Source organism: Notothenia coriiceps, unplaced genomic scaffold, assembly GCF_000735185.1.
Source record: "Notothenia coriiceps isolate Sejong01 unplaced genomic scaffold, NC01 NC01_scaffold00035486, whole genome shotgun sequence".
NCBI classification, from domain to species: Eukaryota; Metazoa; Chordata; class Actinopteri; order Perciformes; family Nototheniidae; genus Notothenia; species Notothenia coriiceps.
In genome coordinates, this window is record NW_011368187.1 from 142,605 (window position 1) to 166,188 (window position 23,584).

General features: G+C 39.8%; 2 protein-coding genes across 3 annotated transcripts in view; both read right to left on the minus strand.

Moving 5' to 3' along the window:
- The window catches only part of map3k7cl (map3k7 C-terminal like), an 11,336-nt gene extending 6,858 nt beyond the window's left edge, over positions 1-4,478 (minus strand). Inside the window, exons 1-4 of one of the 2 annotated variants that reach the window (XM_010791557.1) lie at positions 4,399-4,470; positions 4,180-4,283; positions 3,161-3,242; positions 780-838 (exon numbers count right to left, since the gene is read on the minus strand). In XM_010791557.1, the coding sequence (XP_010789859.1) occupies positions 780-838; positions 3,161-3,236 (135 nt within the window). In that variant the 5' untranslated portion in view covers positions 3,237-3,242; positions 4,180-4,283; positions 4,399-4,470. Of the gene's footprint in view, positions 1-779; positions 839-3,160; positions 3,243-4,179 lie in introns of both variants that reach the window. The other variant, XM_010791556.1, reaches the window with a different exon arrangement.
- A 4,068-nt stretch (positions 4,479-8,546) lies between these two features.
- LOC104963014 (glutamate receptor ionotropic, kainate 1-like) overlaps positions 8,547-23,584 on the minus strand; it is a 21,772-nt gene continuing 6,734 nt past the window's right edge. Inside the window, 8 exon segments of the mRNA XM_010791562.1 lie at positions 8,547-8,817; positions 12,379-12,629; positions 14,558-14,783; positions 16,303-16,520; positions 18,131-18,249; positions 18,892-19,115; positions 20,219-20,422; positions 20,665-20,740. Coding sequence (XP_010789864.1) covers positions 8,653-8,817; positions 12,379-12,629; positions 14,558-14,783; positions 16,303-16,520; positions 18,131-18,249; positions 18,892-19,115; positions 20,219-20,422; positions 20,665-20,740 — 1,483 coding nt within the window. The 3' untranslated portion in view covers positions 8,547-8,652.

Below are 23,584 nucleotides of genomic sequence, written 5' to 3' on the forward strand. Positions count from 1 at the left end.
TTTTTTATTAAAGAAATACATTTGTTATTAAAAAAAACAAAAAAACAACAACAAACAAATAAACAAATAAGCAGATAAATAAACAAACAAACAAACAAACAAACACATACATAACAGAGGTAAATGATATTCAAGAACATGTTTTTTTTAAACTTTGATTTAATAAAGTATCTCCTTACATTATAAAAATGAGACCTGAACTGACTTGCCTCCATACTGCTTGTATGAGATGAACAAATGCTTTATGTCACACACTTAAAGGCCTTACAGTAGAACACCCTATGGCCCAATGCTAGTGAGCCGCTATAAGCCTGTGGTAGAGTGTATAAAAGCTATTATTCATTGGCCTGTTACTACTGTTCTCATTTGATACTTTAAACCAGCTTTATGTAACCCTGGCACTGGCACACGCTGAAGGATAATTCAATGACAACACTAATAGCAGCTTTAGTGCACACAGTCAAGACACTGATTTACAGGGTCGATAAAATTAACTCAGGCTTCTCTTGATGTAGCCAACAGATTCAGAGTCTACCACTAACAGAATAGTAGGGCCATTGTAGTTAAAATACAAAATAAATATTCAGAGCCGAGAGGAGGGAACTATTCCGAGGAAAGAAAATCTACTGAGACTTTACATTTAAACTTAGATTAAAGTGGTACATCATGAGGAAAAAACAATTATTCTGAAAGCTTTCTCGTACAATCGTGACCCTAACTTCCTGACCAGTAGTGTATATTACACATACAGTATGTACTAGTATAGTATTACTGTATACCTGTAGTCGCTGTTCAAGGTCTGGGAAAGTCTGAGGGATGTCCTCCACATCTTTTACATCTATTAAAACAGAAGACGTTATTCAAACATGAACAATTAGGAACATGTGCTGAGTTATCAAAGAGTAGTGTTATTATATATTTTTGAATTATTGGCTTATTATTATGCATGCATTACAATGTAAGGGACATTTGGATATTGGTTGAGTTTGGGCTAAATATTTCATATAGTGTTGAGCTATGGTTAGTACATGACAAGAAGTACAAGACGATAGGTTTAGTTGTATTTACTGCTTCTTCCCAGAGTGATTTCCTTCATTCTCTCCCAGTACTATATTAAAATCAGCATGCAGATATATGAAACTTGTGGGAGAGAGATTATCTTGTCAAATGTTTGGTATGAATCATGTGGTGATACCAGTGCAAGCAGAAATTGCTTTGAACATATTGGAAGCATTGCAGGAAGCTATTACATTAGGAATTTACTACAAAATAATGTTGCAATCACATATTCAAAGTAAACACACGAGTAAAAGTCAAAGAAGTAAGACAAACACTAACAACCATGCTAATCTTGATGGACAATGACAATTACGTATTTCCTTTAATGAATAGGGTTTCTTTTAGCATTGCAAGTTGATTTTTATAGGATGCTAAAAGTCTAAATGTATATATGTTTCTATTTCATTAGTATTGCTTGCTGCATGTTGTTGATGTACAGCCAAGTGACTTGTCTGACCAGCAGTTGCTTAAATGCCTTTCCCCGCCTCATAAAATAGACCAAAATGAAACACTGTAGGGGCCTCTTATATGACACCACAACATAGCAACATGCTGCTACGCTTATAAATGAGCCATGTCCTCTTACTGTACATCAGTAATGAGCTGCCACACTGAATGACATGCAGAGTAAGAACACAAACAGACCAACAGTGGGCAGAAAGAACAGACAGGCCAGATGTATGGACAGAGAGGGATTCAGACAGGCAGCCAGACAGACAGAAACAGACTGGTTGTCTGCACCAGCCAGTAATGTCCCCCAGGAATTGTGGAACACATGTGGAGAATCCTGGGATGATGCAACCTTCTAAAAGCAGAGGTATCAGTGGGCCAGGCTGCAGCCGCGGGGCCAATTATGATGTGGAATAAATACAGTTCTCATGCTTAGGATTGACACAGTGGTTATAACTATGCCTGGCATCAAGTCATGAAAGGCCCAGACGATGATCCCTAGATGGAGCACAGGTCCCCTGCCGAGGAACACGAGTTCAAAGAGGGAACAACATGATCGTCTTGGGAATATCTAAAATTTGATTTTGGAGGGTAGGGTCAGGTTGTGCCTGAGCAGCTCTGGATGGTTTAACCAAAAGTAAAATAAGGCACGTAAGCATGTTACCAAGTATAGTCGCCGCTGGATAGGTATTTGACCCTCAAGAAAAAGGATAGAGAAAAAAACCCATAAAAGGTAAAGGGAAACTAAATCTGAATCCACTGATGTAAATCAAAAAGCAAGCTATAAACAGCATTAAGAAATATGCAAATGTAACTCAGTAAGATACAGTACATGTTGCCATGAGAAAATGACAAGCAGAATGTCAATGAGTTCAATGAATCATTGCTCAGAGTGGGATTTGAGCGTAGTTCCGGCTACAGCCCTTCATCTCACTTCCTAAGAGAAAGACAAGGGGGATCAGCGATGGGCGGACTAGGACTGGAAGTGTTAACTGCTTATAAATATAGGCCAGTGTTCTAAAAGCTGAACAGTGAATCAGGCAGCGGGACACTGTTAGTATTAGAGGGAAACCTGACTCTGCCATTTCATAGGAGCAGCTGCTGTCCCAGTGCCCGGCCCCACTCGAGTAAAACATCCTGAAAGACAGCACCTTGTCCCAGGACAGACCGCTGAGTTCTGATTGAAAATGATAGAATGAAGTAATCATGGCCACATAAAAGGTTGTGCAAACGCTAGCGTGGTGCAAGTGCACAGCTGCTCACATGCATGTGTGGTTGGTTTTTAATATGCAGGGGTCCTACAGAAATAGGGAGCACCTGTCTCAGCTGCAGCGTAGAAGAATGAACACAGTTAAAGGGATAGGGTGTGAGGGAGGAGGGGTTGGGGGTGTGAGGGGCAGATTGTGCCTGGTCTGTTTTGGTAGGAGGAATGCCGTGCATGTGTTCCACACATACTGGAAATGCAGTGAGAGTAGAGCTCCAAGCAATGCAGGTGTTACATTATCTATTGATTAATAGGTTTAACTAAACTCAAAGAAATGTGTTAGTGTCTTTTTTGAGGATGCTGGAAACACAGGTGTGTGTGTGTGTGGGCATTTGCAGGTGTGTGTGTGTGTGAGAGTGCACAGTTAGTTAGTGTGAGTGTGTTTACCTGATGTGTCTTCGAGGCTGAAGGCGATTCTAACTTCAGATTTATCAGGAGACACTCTTCTGGTTGAGGTGATCATTTATCCCTTCACGGGTCCAAGCACAAAACACAGCTGTTAGGCCGAGGATCTCATGAAAGAGAAGTGATGATGTAATAATGAAACGATCACTCGATCAACTGGAAACTGACAGACCTATAATTCATTTAACACATTTAATAAAAAATACAGTTTCAAGATTCCTAAATGTGGGGTTTTCTTGCCTTGCTGTTTTATATAACTGTAAATGTGTGGGGTTTAAACAATTGCTAGGACAGAATGATCTAAAGGTGCTACCTACATTTCTGGGAAACTGTAAGTGGCATTTATTTTTACTTTTATAACAAAAGATAAACCAGTGGTTTATGTGGTGTCCTATCTGAAATGGAAGGCTAAGTATAGTTTTTTTCATCCCAATAGTGTGACTTCAACTCAACTAAACAGTGAACTCAGCAGGTGTTGTGTTTATTAAACGAAAGCCTGTTCTGATAAACCATGTGATTAATCCACACCTATGAAAGTATGGGGCCTTATAAACACACACACACACACACACACACACACACACACACACACACACACACACACACACACACACACACACACACACACACACACACCACCAGTTTCATCATCCATTTAAAGTTGCAGTGGGATTAAATCATTAGAGAGCTTTGACAGACTGGTTCTGAGGTCTGGATTGTGCCCCCTCTGTAAGGGTAAGGGCTTTTTATATCAGGGGGTATTTGCCTACTTTAACCCTGGTAAACCCTGTCACACATAACATGCCTCCCTGACTTTCTACCCTAGCAAATACATTTTTTTTTCAAATTAATATATCTCTGAAAGGTCAAATGTGACAGAACAGGCAGCTGGAATAGTGCATATATTTTAAGCATTGTTCCACATAATGATGAAGACTACTTTATCCCATACATATGGAGTATTTCCAGCATGCACTGGAAATGCAACAGGTCATTGTTACCTGAAGCAGCAGCAGGAGCCCGACCAATGAAATTCCTTATAATAAAGTTTGAAATCAGATGGCAGTGTACGTCCTCAATATTGATTCACCGTCTGCTGATGTCTCTTCAGAAAAAACACAAGTCGTACATCAGCATGGCACAACTATCTCTCCAAAAGTTGAACTCAACGTCCCTCTGGAGACAAAAACGATATTCTTTGGTATTCAGAAGTTCTTCACCATAATAAACGCCTCTCAAGTCTGCGCGTGGACATGGGCATGACATCCACGGAGTGCAGCCACGCGGCGCAGCGCAACACAACAGGGCGCAGGCGGGGGAGGAATGTCTGCTGTCCCCCTGTGGCGGCCTGGGCCCAATTAAATGTCTCGGATGACATGACTTTAGCTCGCAAAAATGCCCATAGCTGCAGCACTGTTTTGAGTGACACGGTCATGCCGCTGGGATGGTCTTGAGCTTTGTAATAGCTTTGCAATGAGACAGTTGCTCAGAATGAACATCTCATGCTATAAAAGCTCTGGCGGAAGAAAATAGAGCAAGAGTGTTTTTCTTTTGGGGGGAGGGATGGTGTTGGCAATGAAGTGCAAGTCCACCTTTACGCAGGTGATAGGCCTATACTTTGTTTATATAAGACGAGTTCCTTGCAATTTAAAGCTACATCAAAAATAAATTGTTTGACTTAAAGGCAGGGGGCACTACTCGGAATTTTCACACATGGTCAGTTTACTAAATGTGGCTCTGTAGGAGCTTTCTTAAGTCAATGAAAACATAACCCTAATGATGTCATTATTCAACAAAAAAGAAAAAAAAAATATCAACCTTCTGTTTTTAGACAGAAAGACATATGGTGCTTTCCAATACCAATACTATTTAGTGTCCCATGTTATACTTTATGTAAAATTCAGTATGCCAAATGCTGATTTAGTTCTGGGTGTATTGCTTTTACCTGGTATTGATTCGTTTTTCAATTTATATTTAATCCAAACATAAAACTTGAGATATGGGCTTCACAATGTACCCTTCATCTGTTTTGTTTATAGGCTGAACGTGCATGACAAGCATTCACAATAGGCCAAACAAATCATAATACTCACCTGACCTTAAGCCTTCTGAGTATGGCTTAAAAAAAAAAAAGATTCAGTCCTGTAGTTTTCTCACATTGTTACGTCTCAGGGTTTCCTCATATTCTGATTAAATGCAACCCTAACCCTAACCCTGAAGTTTTATATGAGGCCAGTTCACCTACACACCACCAGATGAGAGCATTGCCCCTGAATTATATCAGTAGGAGAGAAAGAGAAACCCAGAGAGACAAACAGAGAGAGAGATAAATGATGCTCTGCTCCTTTCAAAGACCTCCTCCTCGTTTGTCTTCATTGACAGGCTGTTGACACAGACCTGCCTTATCAGCCCCAGAGACTGTTCATCTCATTGTGATGGATGGGACCCACTCAAACGTCTGCCACTCTTTTACCTTAGAGACATAGTTTGGATTGAAGTATTCTTCATGTACAGTTGAGAGCCTTGAGTAGTGATACTTAAAACCATACTTGACAGGTTTTATATGAAAGGTATAAGATATGAGGCACAAGTCTGAAGTGCTTCCTAATGTTTTTCTATAATGCAGTTTACAGAACATATTGTCTAAAAGTAGCCATTCTGAGTTTTCTGTGCTTTATTGACCTTTCCTGGACGCTCATTTTGGACATGTTTAAATGTCAACAACAAGCTCTTTGAACTGTCTCTTCAATATTTCTCTAGAATTTTCTCTCAATCTCTTTCTGATAATCTGTGCAAGAGGTATATAAATTATAGATCATAATCTCTGACCTTCTTACTGACGGCACAAACAGACAGATGCCACAATCCCTTTATCTCTCTCTATTTCTTTTTCACCTCTTCCACTAACACTAAGGTTGGGGGCCCTGCGTTTCACGATCATTAAGACAAACAAACGTTTCTGTGGGAGGAACTAACAGAGACAAAAAGACAGGTGAAGACAGAAATATTGTCTAACTGCACAACATTGTTCAGGTGAGGTCATCTGATGTTAGTAAAAAAGGGGAGCGTCCTGCTCAGCAGTGCAGATTGCAAAACCAGAAAAGTAATCCACGGCTTCCACGGATTAGATAATGATAAAAAAAAATACTGCCTTTGGTTTTGATTAAGAATTATGGGGTTAGGAGATTAGAGCCAAACACACACTATGACATTGGACTGAGGGAGCCCAATCCCAGAATTAATCTGAATACCAAAAAGGAGAAAACTCATTACATGGAGAGATTAAGAAAACTCGGTTAAATTCTCTCAGGACGCATGTAAACCAGCGCACACCATTTACCTAGAGCAGTGCTTCTCAAAGTGTGGTCCGCGGACTACTGGTGGTCCGTGAGCGCCCCCTAGTGGTCCGTGAGTATGTTGGTAAAATTTCACATTTGAAATAAATAAATACATGTAAATTCCAAACTCTCGCGGGAATATCTCCACAATGGAGTGAGCTTAAGTTTCACTTTCAATTGCATAATATAGCCCAGCGCAACACCTTTGTCACACATGTTGCCATTTGTTTGTACCATTTTCAGGCGATTTGTAATCTGTTCTAGAAAAGCGATGTGTTTTTGGATAATTGTGGAGTTAAGTGGTCCTTGGTATGAAAAAGTTTGAGAAACACTGACCTAGAGAAATGTCAAAACAAAACCTCTGGCTCAAGTCATTTATAAAGAATTTGGATCCATGTGTTGCTCTTTCTTGTTGGAAATGTCATTGCATTAGCTGGTAAATGCTAGGTCAGTTTTGAGTGTCCTGACATTATTGATAATGAATTGTATTAAGCGCGTAGGGTGCTTCAATAACATTTGATCTATTCCACACTATTTGGCAGTATGAGTTGTTTGTATTTCTTTCTTGATGCTGATTGTACTGATGGTAGTGTTTCAAGGAAAAGGCAGGAACACTGAAATGCTGACTTCAATAAGCTTTTCCAAAAAAAACACAGTAGTACACTTTGAGTCCAGTGACAGAGTACAAGGCAGGTACACACTCAGACGAGGAAGTAGATGCTGATAGAGAAAAAATATTAAAAGGGGTTTGGCATGATGTGCCAGAGAGAGAACGCTCTCTGACCTTCCTCTTCTTTCACTGATTAAATGATTTTACCCTAAACTCAGTTTACAGAAGACAGAAACAATCCCGATGATATGGAGGAGATCTTAATGTAGCATTCAGATCAGAACACAATGCAAATGAGGAAGATGTACAGGACTTGTCAAGGAAAATTGATTCCTTTCTGTATTCATGCTGCAGAAAGGTAATTGTGCTCCAGCTGTTGAGAACATATCCATCCTTCATTCTGGTTTGAATTTGTAATAAAAAAAGAAGCAAACTTTGATTTGTGTGTAGGCAGATTGGATTTGTGAATCACATCAAACAAATTTAAATTAGGTTTTCATGAAACATATTTTCAGCAGCTCTACATTCAACAGTATGGAACCCACTTGTTCTTCCAAAATAAGGTTATTAATTTATGCCCATGTTTCCTAATCGCATCATAAATTATAATGAGCTTCAAATATTCCGGTAGGTAAACATGTACAGTAAGCATGTGGAGTACTTAGAGAGAAGCTTTTCACTTTATAAATGCACACTTCTACTGAGATTCAATTCTGGGAGACGAAATCTCCCCTAAGGCTTTCAAATGTCTACGACTGCAGACAGAGAAAAATATTGAAAAATAAACTATTACTCCTAGGGGAACCAAAAAAAAATGTCTTTGCCCTTCTAAGAATTTCACACATTGAAAAAGCTGCTTCTCATTCCACCTTTCCTTCTGCCCGTATTACAATCTTTCTCTGATGCAAAGAGGCCAATATTTCATGATCACAAGCATTTGACGGGCTGCGTGTTTGTGCGAGTATGTGTTCGGAATGGGGATTTGCTGTCTGCGATGTCGGTGCTTGAAGGGCATAAAACAGCAGGTGTGTTCCTTAGTTTCCTTAGAGGTCCTTATCTTTTTTCACTGGCCAGGGTTAGCTCAGCAATAGGCTCTGAAGATACTCTGCTGCCTGCCAGTAGGCACACAAGAGACACTATCACAAACTGCTGCCAAGCATAAACAACAAGCATCAGTCATTGGTTTAAAAAATTCAAAAATCCTTTTACTCTGAAAGTCAGTGAAGTTTTCATACATTTACACAACAGGAGTATCTATAACGTTTGCAGTGAACTACAGCCATTAGGGAACAGAAATTTTGTTTTTTTAAACTATGAGGTCTCGTTGTACTCGCCCAACATTATTAATGTTGATACAAGGCCAAGACTTTGTTAACTAAATCTACAGTAGAATACTTAATGAATTATCCAGACACAGATGTGAAGAGGAAACAACTTTATATCATTCTCTGGCGAACAAATAAAAGAGTGGAGAGCGATCAGTTATCAGTCTCTGATCCATTTCCATCCGTTAGCTTATCCGAGGCTCACGTGCTGGAGTCCCGCCTCGCTCCTTCTCTCTTGGTGCGTTTGGGTTGACAGAGGACACAAACTGTCCTGGCTCCGCTCTGGGCTCTTGACCTCCTCCGGACGCCCTTGTAACACTGCAGGGAGGTTCCCAACTCCTCCATCAGGGCGCTAAAAGATACGCACTGCCAAAGAGAACAATAGTTAAAGGCCTGGGTTAAAACAACTTTAAAGCTGATTTCCATTTAAAGGTCCCCTATCATACTGTTTTTCATCAATTATTATAGGTCTCAGATATATACAAAACATGTCTCTGAAGTGTTTTGCTCGAAATACCAAACAGATCATTGCAGCATTACCCATAATCCCCTCTGTTTCAGCCCTGTTTCCAAAGTGCTAATTCTCTGTCTGTTACTTTAGATGAAAAGAAGGAGCCCCTCCCCATGCCCCCTGAGAGACATTTGGTTAAAAAGAACACAATGGACCTCTAGGAGGAGACTCAGGTGATAAGGTGGGGGTGGGGGTTACATTGGTTGGTGATTGGCTAATGGTTACACAAGCCAAAACATCATTATGACATCATAAAGTGGCCAAAATCTGATCAGCTCATTTTCAGACAGGTTTTTATATAAATGGATCAGGACAAAAAGGGAGGGGGTATTTTTCCTGAAACTTTCGGAATCTCTTAGCGTTGAAGGGACACATATTTATGTATAAAAGACATGAAAAAGTGGATTTTGCGCAATAGGTGACCTTTAAAGCCGATTTCCAATAAAGTAAATGTGACCTTTGTGAACTTTGGCTGTTATTTTGAAGACTGTGTGATTACATTAAAAAAAAGCTGCTGCTGCTGCATAACTAAGGGATTGTTAGATACAGCATGCATTGAAAGCTACACTTGTGTAAATGTAAACCAAAGGTAAGAATATTTGACTAAGATTTGCAGAAGCTTGTCCACAGCTGAATGTGAGCAGACAGCCAATTACTGCAAATGAAAAGTAAAGTCTGACCAGGCAAACATCAGAAATGACAAAACACACATAAAACATTCTGTCAATCTGTCATAAAGACTTGTAAACTCTGTTGTCTCACCATTAAATCCAATGACACAGAAAGGAGACGAAGGACAGTGTCTGTTGTGCAACAATGCAGGAAGTTGGATTCATAATATGGTAATCATTGGAAATAATCAAAGGCAAGGCCGTCTTATATGAGACGCCTCGGGCTTATTTGATTCTGCAGAATAACACATTGCACTGAACTCATTAATCTTCAATTACGTTTATTTGCCATTTATTTTGTTCTCCTCCAGAGGCGGTGCTATCTACATTTATTTTGCAAATTATCATTCGCAGCACAAAGTCAATCCCATTTTTATCTGTTGGTCTTTGTTTCCAAGGACCGTAGAAGGACTTCCTCTTTCATCCTCTGGCTTTGCCTAAGGCTTCTCAAACCGATGTGGCTTCCTGCAGGGTTTCCCACGATTTCTCGGAACACTCAGAGGACAAAACCTACCTGGTATTAACCACAGACCTTAAAGACTGCAGAGGAGCGAAAAACGCAGACTAAAATCCATCTATGTTTGAACTAGGTAGAACCCTGTATGATCATAAATCATAATAACCTAATTTCAACTTAAAGTGGACCTATCATGCTATATTTGAATAATATAGTGTAGGACCATACCTATATAAGGAATATTTATACTTTTTAGTTTTCAAAATATCAAACAGATCATGCATTTTAGCCATTCCTCATTTCGCTCATTTTAACACTGCCTTTCATGCTCGGATTCTGTGAGAACAGCACCATCTGGTGGCCTGAAATATGTACTACAGCGTCTCGAACGGCAATGTCCGTGGCTGTCTCCTCCTGATTGGTGGAGTTGGCCCAATAGCCGTAGCGCCACTTCTGTGACGTCATAGAAGTGTTCAAATCTGGATCAGTCTGTATCAGATCCGTTGCAGCCCCTTTTTAAGAGATTTGGGTGTGGAGGAAAATAGAGAGGGTTGTGTTTTCTGACACTTGGTGAGTTCCCTGGAACACCGGGGACACATATTCATGTATAAAAGACGTACAAAAGTGCATTTTGCATGATAGGTCACCTTTAAAATAAATGTACCTGCACTATTAATATGTTTGCCACCTGGAAGTACCAAACAGTAACAACTCAATACAAATTAAACTATTGAATGTAAGTACACAAATGTTATACCCTTAAATAACATAACTTCCTCTTGTATGAGGGGATATATTTTCTACAAGCTACTGAATATTTTCTTGGGGTTTGTGTTACTACTGTATGTTTCGGAGAGACATTAATCTTCCGACTAGATGACGATGTCAGTCCAGGAGAGCAGGGCCGACCTTGAAAGTCAGTTTTCCTCTGATTAATTTTTAAAATGTCCCGCAGTCAGCAGAAAATATTTAAAATATCAACTGTGCTTTCGGCTTTGGATCGGTGTCTTGGGACATCATAACTTTATTCCATCAATGTTATCCAAATTCTAACCATTCAAACCAGTCTACCAATGAACCTAATGATGAGGAAAATATCCAAATAACTTTTCCTGTCTTTTGATTTCCCACAAGACATTTTGATAGCCCCTTAAGTACAACAATGCCCACTGAGACTTTGCTGAGTGAAGCAAAATGTGTAGGCAGGCTACTTCATAAGTGCAAACTAGAAAGCAGTAGGGCAGCAGAGCTCCACACTAATTATATGAAACGTCACATTTTTCCAACCATCATGGACAATTAGAAAAAGAAAGAAATGTGTAAGCAGAAGGATCAGGTATGGGAGGTAAAGTGGTAATTGGGATTGGCTGACACAGGCGCAGATAAACTGGGGTGTTTTCAGTAGGGGTCAGAGAGAAGGGCGCCTCGTTACAAACCTATGGTCTAGAGTGTCTATGTGTAGTGAATGTGCTGCCATGGCTACTCTGTATCATCCCCCAGTAGCCTGCCGCTCTCCAGATCAGTGGATAAGGAGGTGCCGGAGGAGGAGGTGGAGCCGCGGCGCTGGAACTGACGGGACTGCACCCCGTAAAAGAAACAGAAGGCCTGACCCGAGCATGCAAAGAAAGAAAAGGAATGGAAGAAAGAACACAAAAGAGATCAAATGATACATGTTAAAACAAGGACGAGGTGACAAAGAAAATAAAAAAGCAAAATAATAAATACACAAAAGCAAGGCAAAGTAAAATAAAGTTATCATGTGAATATTATTGCTTTCATAACAGTGTGGAAAGTGATAGCATTGTCCACAAAAAAAGATTGAACAATGAACAGATAGAAGATGCAACCCGAAACAGCAATTGAGTTTCAGGCATTAAATGGTACTAATGAGATGAATGATATGTGTTCATATATGTAAGACATATACAGTATATTGGCACATTCAATTAATGTAGTTGCTTTTAGTTTAAGAGCGGCCAAATCGACTGTTCAAAGTGTTGGACTGTCAGACACGGATTAGTCATAAATCCATCTTGTCACTTTCCTTTTGTTAACACTAGCAAGTGCAAATTGGATTTTGAGTGAATTAATATTGATGGAGCAAACACCATCCAGCAAGCACTTCCATAATTATAAAAAATATGAGACAAAGACAAACTAAGTCTCTAAACATTTTTGTGCAGAAATGTTATTTGTCTGACAATATTAACGGTTTTAAAGTTTCCGCACATCAGAGTGTTTAAATCCTGTCACCCCTAAGCCTCTTTGACCCCCCCGCCCCCCCTCACCTCCTCGATGTCTGCGTTCCTGCGAGCCTTGTAGATGAACTCTCCGATAGCCACGAACACAGAGAGCACCAGCCCAGCAGCCAGGACGATGAAGATGCCGCCGATGTTTTCCACGCCGAGAGCACTGGCTTCCTTGTTGTCCTCCTCTGGACATCCATTCCCCCTCCACCACTTCTCCTTCATCATATGCAGCTTCCCTTCCTCCTGCAGCTGGAGGATGGCAATGGTCACTTTATCCCTGTATGGGGACCCTGGAGAAGGCACAAAGAGAGAATGAAGGGACAGAGCATAAACAATGATTTAAAATTGCCCTCGAGCAGCCCTTTGTTTAAATTGTTCAAAAGAAACAAAAAGTATTTTCTACTGTGACCTTTTACTACAAGATCAGAGTATACGGTCAGACAGGAAAAATGCATCTTCTTGTATCTTGAGGATACAAAAGTCCAATATGCATTTGTAATGTTTATTGTTATTCAAGAGGCATTTTGAGTAACATCACAAGCTTCAAGCAGACCAGCGATCAGAAGACTGCAGGAGACATGGATAGAGACATGGAGTTAAGGTATTAAACCACAGTTTCTGTACTGTGGAGAAACAGCATCACAAACAACTATAGAAGTGATTTGGTAACAAAAGAAGGAAAATCAAGCCATTTTGGATCCCGTGCACTTTCCCTATCGGCTAGATTTTGGATTTGTGGTTTAGTTTTAATGCCATATCACCTGCCATGCTCTGGACTTCACCAATGAACGCTTACATGTAGGTAGATGTTTCTCTTAGTCATCCAAGTTGTACGCCCTAATATGTTGCTGGAACATGAAACATGTCTTCCTTCTTCCACCATCATAGAGACACATGATGTGGGCTGGACGACCTGCAGCTGGATGAGCGAGCCAAGTTAGTGTTTTTGGAATAGCATCTGGTATTTTTGCCATCTGCAGTTCTACGCTCACGCTGCATATCCTCTGTGGTGGCCATCATTATATCTGAGACAGTGGTGTTCAAGGTGAGAGCAGCAGACAGCCATCCTCTCTACACACACATCAGGAAGGTTGGCTTGCTGGTGTGGGTGAAACTTGGGTCTCCTGTGGAGGTGAATCAAACTGAATAATTGGCATGCCTCCTTCAAGTCTGCTTGAAGTCTACAGGTAGTGTTGGAGGTTGTTTCTGAGGGCTACAAACTTTACAACCCCTTCCCCTGCTGCTTGGAGGAGAGCCTGCAACCTTTGAACTTTGGCTCTTGCTTATCATAGCATTTCACACGAGTAACATTTCGTAATGATTGTGCTTACACTGCACCTTGATCTAGTGTATGTTGTAATAGTAATACTGTAAAAGTATCCCTTTATGATTCCATCTCTTATCTAAGAATAGAGCTGAAGAGGCTTTAATTAATAATTTACGGTATATCATTTTCATAGATACTGACAGCCAGCCAACATCTCATGGTGATGACACAAATGTATTGTAATTTTGTTTTGCCCCTACATATAAATGTATTCCCTGTACTTGCCAGCTTATGCAGGTGTGGAGAATATTCTTGGCTGACAAGTTGTGCTCAGGAACTACCACAGTTTAAAAGGAATATTTTAACTAGGGCTACATTTTTTTAAACATCTCAAGAGGAAAAGAGAAAAACACAAGATGTTAAGCACTGCTAAAGTAAATATCCGCATGCAAACACGGTCCAGAAGGTTGACTTGCTTCCAGTTTAAGTTTTCACGCCAAAATACTGGCCTCAAACCTCACATGGGCATTTGCAGTGATCGGTTGGCAGAGTTTAGGGATGGAAGGACATTTGCATGTGGAAAATACAGCACAGAAAGGTTGCACTTTAAAAATGAAAATGCAAATTGGAGACACACTGAGTAAGAGTTAAAAGCATCAATTTGCAGAGATTCTAGGAAATTATCTTCCATCAACCAAACATTTTAAAAGGCCTTTCATTTTTTTACATTTTCAGAGTTATGAATGTGATTTATGTACAGTATATACTTTTCCATGGCTTGTTGGAACTATCTAGATGTAAGCAGTCCACTATAAAGAACAAGCAATGAAGGCCAGCGAGTGTTGCTGATTTAAAATAACTCATGTTGGGCTCATATAAATAAATGAGGTTTTCCTTCAAAAACATCCTTTTCCTACATTACAATATTCCTTCTTCTATACATGTTCTTACCTATAGGGGTTCCCACTCCGTAGCCCTTGGAGTCGATGAGACCTCCGATCTGTGTGAGGTTACAGTTTCTCTGGCTGATGTACTCGATGCTGGTGGACTCCATCAACATGGCGTAGTCGGTGGTCAGGACCCGGGTGATGCCTTCTTTGTTGTTCTTAACCAATGCAGTGTTCTTCCTGCTGCTCATAAACGCCCACATCTTCTCATAGGTGGAGATCTTAGATTTCTGCCAAAGGAGCCAAACACGCCAAAGTTGTTAAGAAGTGTAATATTTATTTTCTTTATGTGTGTTTGTGGCAGCCCAAATACACTATACATGTACTAAACTATATATCAAAAACTATTATTAATAATAATACACTTTATTTGTATGGCACCTTTCATGCACAAAGCAGCCCTAACAAAGCCCTTACAGAGCAAGATAAAACATCCACAGTGATCCTAATACAATTCCCTTGAATTAAAGCTGACAATAAATTAAAATAGGTTAAAATTAAACAATTAAAAAAAAAGTAGTATCGTATTTTACCGTAGTATTGTAAAATTACATACAAGTTAGGGGGATGAGCAGCACTCTATCTTTGAGTGTGCTTTTGTGTGTGTGTGTGTGTGTGTGTGTGTGTGTGTGTGTGTGTGTGTGTGTGTGTGTGTGTTTCTCTCCTTGCTCAGTCAGAGAAAATGGGACAGCTGTGTACTAAATCTCCTCCAGCTGATTCAATTTGTTCGAGCCATCAACACAGCCTGCTTCTTTCTATCCAGGCAGCCGTAATCACTGGCTGCAATCTGGGAGGATAAAGCGCTGCATGGATCACCCCCGCTGAGCCATCAGGAAGCTGGGGCGNGGGAGGAAGTGACAGTCCTGCCTGAGGACTCTCGATTGAGTGAAACATTATATAATACAAACTAACAAGTGAACATATGTTAAACTACAACACCCCAAAATGCAGACATAAGTAGTCTTAATAGGCATCATTTCCACTTCCCATCAAACATCTCAATGCATCAAACTTGCTTTAATTACACCAAATGCAAATATTTGTTCTCTCTGCCTTTCAGATGTGTTCTTTTCCCTGGGATAATTGGCTGGGATACAGGATGATGTACTGTAGTTGAGAAACTGAGGAAACCCTCACGAGTCTGATTATATGGAAGTGAAGGTACTGTACCGCTGCTTCATAAAGTAGGACAAGGCTAACAGAATATAAACTGTTTTGGGAATTCATCCAACTGCAAAGACATGAGCAAACTTTAATAAGAACATTGTCTCCAGTTGTTGTTATTTGGAACTAACCTGCGAAATTTGCTGATAATTAAAAGTCTCAAAGTAACATTTATTTTATTTTATTCCTACATTTGGGTCTAATTTAAAAATGTATTTTTGCAAATCAATAAAGACAGATGATGGATGAACTGTGTTTTGGATGTTTATAGTTTTACTAAAATACTCAAATGTATTGAAGAAGGCAATATTCCAAACACGGATTACATGAATTTAAATCAGGGAGTTTAACACATGAGGGCTTTTTATGACGTCTGCTGAAGTTGTTTTCTTTAAAGATTATATTTTTGGCATGTTTACTTTGCGGACAGTTTGAGAGTGAGTAGGTAGACAGAAGGGAGTGTGCCATGCATGCAATACTTCTGCAATGTGTATAATGTAGTGTTAGGGGATATACGACTTGACATGAACTTTTTTTTTAAAACAGGCTGTGAAAGTTAACAAGCTCATTTAGAGCCCTTTGCACCTTGAAGAAGGTCATGGTTGATCCGTCTCTCACCGCCCCGTACTCGATCCTGGTCTGCTTCGCCAGGTCGTCTGCCGAGTCGATCGGAGCGTCCATTCGCTCCACCGTCAGGAACGCAGCCAAGTTGGCCGTGTAGGAGGAAATGATGATTAAGGTAAAGAACCACCAGATACCCCCGACTATACGAGTGGACAGAGCCTTGGGCATTAGCTCCGAGCCTGGAAAGGGACAAATTAAAAATAAAAGCACCGGTAGCTTAAATTGGATTTTCAACTGAACCCTAAATGATAAATTGTGCAGCTCTTCATACAGTATGTTATGTTTTCACACTGCACTAAAAAAACAAATAGATCACTGTGAACAAAAAAACATAATAGAACAAAATGGTAAGCTTAGATAAAGTAAATGTCACACAGATACTAAAAATGAGGGAACACAACATGCCCAAAACGTAATGAAACATCAAACTGTAGAAGCAGAATGAGCACTGTTCTTTATCTATTCCTGTCTGTGCAGAGAAAAGAGGAAATGAAAACACATAAATGTGATGGAAGAATACACTCTGGATGTTTTCTTAACAACACTTTTAGAGTCAAATCTTTTCTGGAGGCTTGGTTTAAGTGCCATGTATCTAAGGAAGCAGTCACTTTCAGGCACAGCGTCCCACAAACAGCCCAAGGCTTCCATTAACCAGCAAGCAGCAAGGTTACACACACATAGGCAACAGAAATAAACCATAACGTAAAAGCATCTCTGCCTTTAATAAAACTTGTTCTTCGCTCCTTTTATCACTACCGTTGCATTTCTGAAGCAGAATCACAACATTTAATCTGCATCCCCGTGTTATTGTGGACCGCTGCTGTGAAGTCAGTTTGTTGGCTGTCCAATCGAGCACGTCGGATTTATCCTGCTCAAATCTCCAGCCTAGAGGGAGGTCAAGTCCCCATGAAGTGCAACATGATTGGTATCACAGGGCATGGTTGCAATTAATGCGGCACTGGATCCGGGCTATGTGGAAAGCGCATTCGCCGCAAAAAGGAGGCAAATATTGATGTTTTGAATTAAACAGCTTAGAGGAGAGTTGAAAGTGTCAGAACAGTAATGGCTGTGCAGGGAGCTCAGACAGATCTACAGTCATTGTTCAGCCTTTGCTATTCATAAATGTTGTGTTTCTGACAACCTGAAAAAAGTAAGTCCATATTCAATCTCCTTTTAGCCTTAATGTGGTCTGGATAGATCTGTTATTTAGCTGTTATTTTAGCAGCTAAATAAATCAAATCAAACTTTGTGTACGTAGCATTTTTCATGCAAGCGCTTCACAAACCAAACACATAGACAATTTACAGATGAATTGTTTATACTTTAGATCTGTTTAAGGAACTGCCTGCAATACTTTACTATGTTCAGCAGCTTGTGACTTATTCTGTCTCTCTGCAGTTTGATATCAGGTTAGCCAGCGCACAGATGCTTTTATCAAAGCTTTTCAGCTAAATACAGCTGCCTGGTGCAACTGTAAAAAGCTGACGAGAGTTAACCGGAAAAATCTAGACAGGGAAGTTGTCAGCACAAAAAAACAAATTAACTTGAAAAAAATAAGATTATTCCTGACCCATGCTTTAAGTAGGAGCACCCAGGACTGGTATGTAATAAGAAAAAGCAGCACCAGTTGTTTCAGCTGTGTATGAACATTTTCAATTTCATACGACAATCCGAAAGCGTCATTTTAATTTGGAGAATATCTTGTAGCAAGCCCTTTCACACAGAAGTAGCCCTTTGATCCATTCTTTGCATACAAATATTAGTTGTGATTGCTTCAACTGTAAGCTACCTTGCCGCATGAGAGCTCCAACGCCGAACCAGAAACTGTTGAGTAAAGTGAAGTTGTTCTGTATGAGAGTGGAGGACGGGTTGCATGGATGTGGGTTGTACCATTCGTACGGAGTAAACCTGCGAGACAATAACGGAAAAAATAAAAATAAAGTCAATTTCAATGTTCATAGCAAGATCCTAAACAGGAACATGCAAAACCCCCTCTACAAATCTCCACACACAAACTTAACTTTAATGCAGGCTTTCAGTGTTTCTCTAGTGCAATGAACACTTTACCCTGGTTGGCATTTGGCATTTATAAAAAAGATATATCCATTAAGGGTTTCAAAGAGCAACCTGCTGGAGGTTTGTTTTTTTCACAGAAGCTACTGTAAGAGGGAGCTGAAGAGAGAGCTAGCAATGACTCCCTGCTAGCACAATGAAAACCAATGTAACGGTTGACAGCCAAAACTAATTCTGGGTTATTTTAGAATAACTTTAGAATATTGGACATCTTCTGAATTACAGTCATGCCATTATTCCACGATTTGAGATTCTTGCCTTGTGAATAAGAGCTGTGACAAAAAGCAAAGTGCTGACACCATCTCACTGCTTTCTTATCTGTAGCCCTTTCAAAATCGTAACAAAAGAGCTTTTGGAAAAGCTGATCCTGGCTGTGGACCCCCCATTAAGCAGTCGCCCTCTATTCATCCTCCAGTATGCCCTCAGCAATCATTATATTCGTCCATCCCACTATACCATTTCAATCAATCTTCTTACCTGGCAATCACAAAAAGCACACAGCTAACTCCTGTGCAGGCTAGCAGCACGTACATCCAGATGTCTGGAGTGAGGGGATTCAGGAAGGAGAACACGCCCGGGTTGGTGCCGTTGGGTTTGCGGTACAAGATGCTGATCCCCAAGGTCATGAAGGGCTTGGAGAAGTCGATGCTTTTCTCTCTAACGTATGTGATGGTCAAGGGCGCCACTGCAAGGTCTGCGATCTAGAGAAGACAGAAGACAAACTAATATACCACAGAGAAAACAGATAGTCCTGGAGGAAGACATATGTAACCTCCAGGAAAATTGTTTTAATCAATTTAACACATTTCTGTGACTTTATATCACAGCGACACATACAACTTTTAAAACAATTAAATATAAGAATAAAACATAGCGATATAAGGAAAAAAGGAAGAGTAAAGAGGCTGTATACAACCATTAATGTCAGTACAACTATATATAAGGGTTATGTTATGTCCTAATCTTTGACTATGATCAACCTGTTATTTGTGATGTTCTTTCTCTACAGGCTAAGAAAATGTATTAATACTGATTGTACTCCCTTTGGATAATATCAATACAGCAACATGAAGCTTCCTGTCTAACAGGCTTTGTTTCCATCTGTGAACCTAATTATAGACTAATTGGTTGAATCCATGTTAATGCAGAATTTGTATACACATCACAACTCTGTAAGTGACTATTTGTTTAAGATTTTGTTCATGAAGACGGGGAGATTGAATTCATTTTTGATACACTACCACATTTTTCAACTTGCCTCGAGCAAATTAGTCATGAAGTACTGTAAAAGCAACTATGTACTTTTACGCAGGTTGAATTATTACATTATCGGATCACATCCTTTAGATGAAATTGACTTAACTGTTGTTGGGCCGAAATATAGTTGATTTTTCTCCAAAAACATTTGTTTAAATGCTGCCGTTTAACCGTATTACAACCATCATAATGATATATGTTTCTATTTTAAAAACAGATACTGTCCACTTTTGGATTATTCATTTTGGATTATTCATTATTTAATCCCACAACTTGATTCGCTATTGAAAATCTTTAAGTTGTTAATGACATTCAACACATGTTGGACCTAAAACTTTATTAGCAAAGGTAAAAATAGTTAAAAGAGACATTGCAATACCTCCATTGAAAAAGTAGGTCCCACCGTTGCTTAATTTTTACAAATGTGTCAGTCCACTCTTATAATTTGCTTAACTGCCTTCATACACACACTCAGTATTTAATTGGAGCAAAGATAGGTCATTTGCCAGAAAAGACAACAAATCCATTTAGTTGTGTGTTAACTCACATGGTCGATCAGCTCCCGGACCATCCCGTTCCACTCTCCCTTGTCATTCTGGGCGCCGTATTTCCCATCACCCACCAGTCTGACTTCGTAGGTGAACCCCAGGATGTTGGAGAGCTCTTTCAGAAGGTCCAAACAGTAACCCTCGTAACGTTCATTCCCGATCAGCTCCTTCTCCGACTTTCTCTGCATCACATATGGATTTTCCTTTGCAGCAAAAGAAAACAAGTATTTGACATGTTCATTATTATGATTAAAGGATTATCTGACAGCAGTTGATTGCAGAGCTGTTGACTTTTGGATGATTGGCAAAATGTCTGAAACATTTTGAAATACACATTCAGACTCTCCAGTAACTATTTTCCTCTCCTTAACACCACACCATCCGATGTTTCCCCCCCCCCCCTTCCCCTCAGATTATCCTCTGTTTAACCTTTCCTTTCCCTCACCAGTATCGATGGTGACAATAAGCGTCCCTGTTAGCCCAGGGAGTCCGTCACATTGTTATTCTTGTCCTCGGCTGGTCTTCTCCGTCAGGTTCATCCCTCCTGTACGACCTTCCACACAGCAATCTGGAAGGCAAACAGGGCTTGAATAATTGAGACACATTTTCTGCTTTGTATTAAGAAAAGTTAAGTTGTTCAGATGTTTGCTTAAAGATTTGAACGAGGAGAATGTGGGATTTATTGATGATTACAAAGGAAGGAAGCTGATTAATATCTCTGACATATGACAGTCTCTGCTAGCTTGACAGGAAACAAGAAACTGCTTCAATACTCCCTTCATATTCTGATCATATTTCATGGTTTGTCTAACAAGGATAAATGAAAAGAACGGTTACAAAGACATGACAATCCTGGCTCATGTTCATCCTTCTGCATCCATTCACTATCCTTCGCCATTTCCCTTTGCCCAGCTTTGCTTTGATGAGTTCTTGGCAAAGTTCTGAGTAACTCCATCCGAGTGAATCCATAGTGCATACGTATACAAATGGAGAAAGTAGAGGGGCTCCAAACTGAGCTGCTGGATTGTGTTAAGACGCAAACCAATATCATCCCTGTTGTATGCAGCCATTTTTCAGGTGCTGAACAATATCGTTCGGGGGCCTGAACTCACAAAGCTGGTTTTCCATAACAACAAATCTTTAATGATGAATAATTGCTTTGGATTTGCAACAGCATCTGTTAGCATTTATATTTCATTCTGGTTGAACCTGAAAAATATGAATATATTCCCAAATAGAAAACAGGTGTCTCTCACAAATAACGTTACGTTTTGTGTCTAACTTTCAACATTCAGTCAAATAATATTTGCCAAGTTGATGCGTGTGGAATATAATAAATATAATATAATAATAAGCCACTGAACACTGCCCCTCAGCCATCATCATAGACTATATGAAGTAATTAAATGCACACAATGTACAACAATATCTGTTTTTTAGTTTTTATTACTGCCGAATATTATTCCAAATTTTATTCCGAATTTATTCCATATTTATTCCATTCTATTCCTATGTAAAATACTGCCTATATTTTTTAATTATTTCTAAATATTTGTTTTATGTTATTTTGTATGTAGCACCATGGACATCAAGTCAAAATTCCTCGTACGTGTAAAACCTAACCTGGCAATAAACCTGTTTCTGATTCTGATAACTGAATTCATCCTAAATGTATTAACATTCGATCAGCAATACTTCCGGCTCTAGGACATTGAACAAAAAACATTTTGGATTATGTTTTGCGATTAGAGCAGCAGGGACAGGTTGGAATGATGAAGGGCAGATCAGAGAGCGTACGGGGGGGGGGGGGGGACCAGTGGCGTCTGTTCCTCCTGTCACAGAAGCTGTGAAACGAAGCGTCCGGTTCATCGGACCCAGGCGGTATAATCCCGACAGTTATCAGATTAGGACAGGCGTCTGGCAGTTGGATGCTGACCTTTTTTTTAAATCTCCCTCACTGTTAAAGGGCAGAGCCCAAAGGTCAAGGGGACTCGTGAAAAGGATGCAATACAGTTAATATGCATTAAATATACTACTTGGAACTAAAGCTCTTCTGCCTTTTGCTTTTCAGTCTGTGGAAGGAAAAAGTGATGAATGTTGAAAGCCAGAAACAATGGCTTGTTCATTCCCTGGAAAAAGATGATTAATCACGCATCAGTACCCTCTCTAATAAAAGCAGAAGGTTCAGTTTTATTTTTTCATAATATTTCGCCGATAAAGGGCTTATGTGCGAGTTTACCAATTGGAAAAGATAACGTGTTTTTCACCTCTCCCATTAAGTTCTGTCTCATTCTGTTCACCCCGGTCAGACAGACAGATGATGTGCTCACTTATTAACCTTGCTTAAAGGTACCTCTGTTTCTCCACTGTGGCACTTTGTGAGGTCCACTCTGTGCGGCGAGTCCCATAAATCTTGTCTTATCTCTAGACACTGCAGATGAGAAACACAGTGAATGGGGTTGGATAAATTAATTAATTGTATTGTCTTCAATCTCAAAGGAGAAATGGACCCATAGTTAGAAACCATAGTTTTTGCAATGAGGAGGGTAATATTGGCTCAAATGGTGCGGTGGCTGTAGATGTAGAGCCGCGTTATTATGGGAAACCATCATCCTCTATGAAATATCAACATACGAATTTAAAGTTAAGGTCTCCATATTATGCTATTTTTAGGCATATATTATGGGTCTCAGATAAATACAATATATAAAAAACATTTCTATGATGTGTTTTGCTGAAATACCAAACAGATCATTCATTTTAGACATCCCCTCATACCCCCTATTTCAGGCCTGTTAGAGAAGTGCAGGTTCGGGGTCCTTAGCCTGAAAAAAAAAAAAGAGGGGGGGGGTGCTAATGCCTGCCTTCAATTATAACGGAGAGATAAAGGTAATGCTGCAGTGATGAAACGCCCATATCATGGTTCCAAACACATCAAGGATTATTTCTGAAACAGTAATGAGAGCTCAAATGCTTTTTCCTCTTGCGGGTTTATCACAAGGTGAGTTCCTTTCTTTATTTCCCTGCTTTTTTAACACATACTCTCCAATACAGTTAGCTCTGAGTGTTAGCGATGCTAGCTAATGTAAACATGACCATATTACCGTCCATAAACAACGTCGCCCCATGGTTTCTGAGAGCAACTTTCTGATAGTGGAGTGGTTGTAAAGCCCAGCCCACCATACCCACACGATAATTACGTCATATCGGACGCAAATCTCGATCCGTTTCGTATGCCAGCACCGGTTTTTTTAGAGATGTGGGCGGAGAAAAGGAGAGGGTTTTGATTCAGACTACTTTGGGGAGTCACTGAAAACACATCATTAATGTATAGACTGTAATTCATATTTATGTATATCGGATTG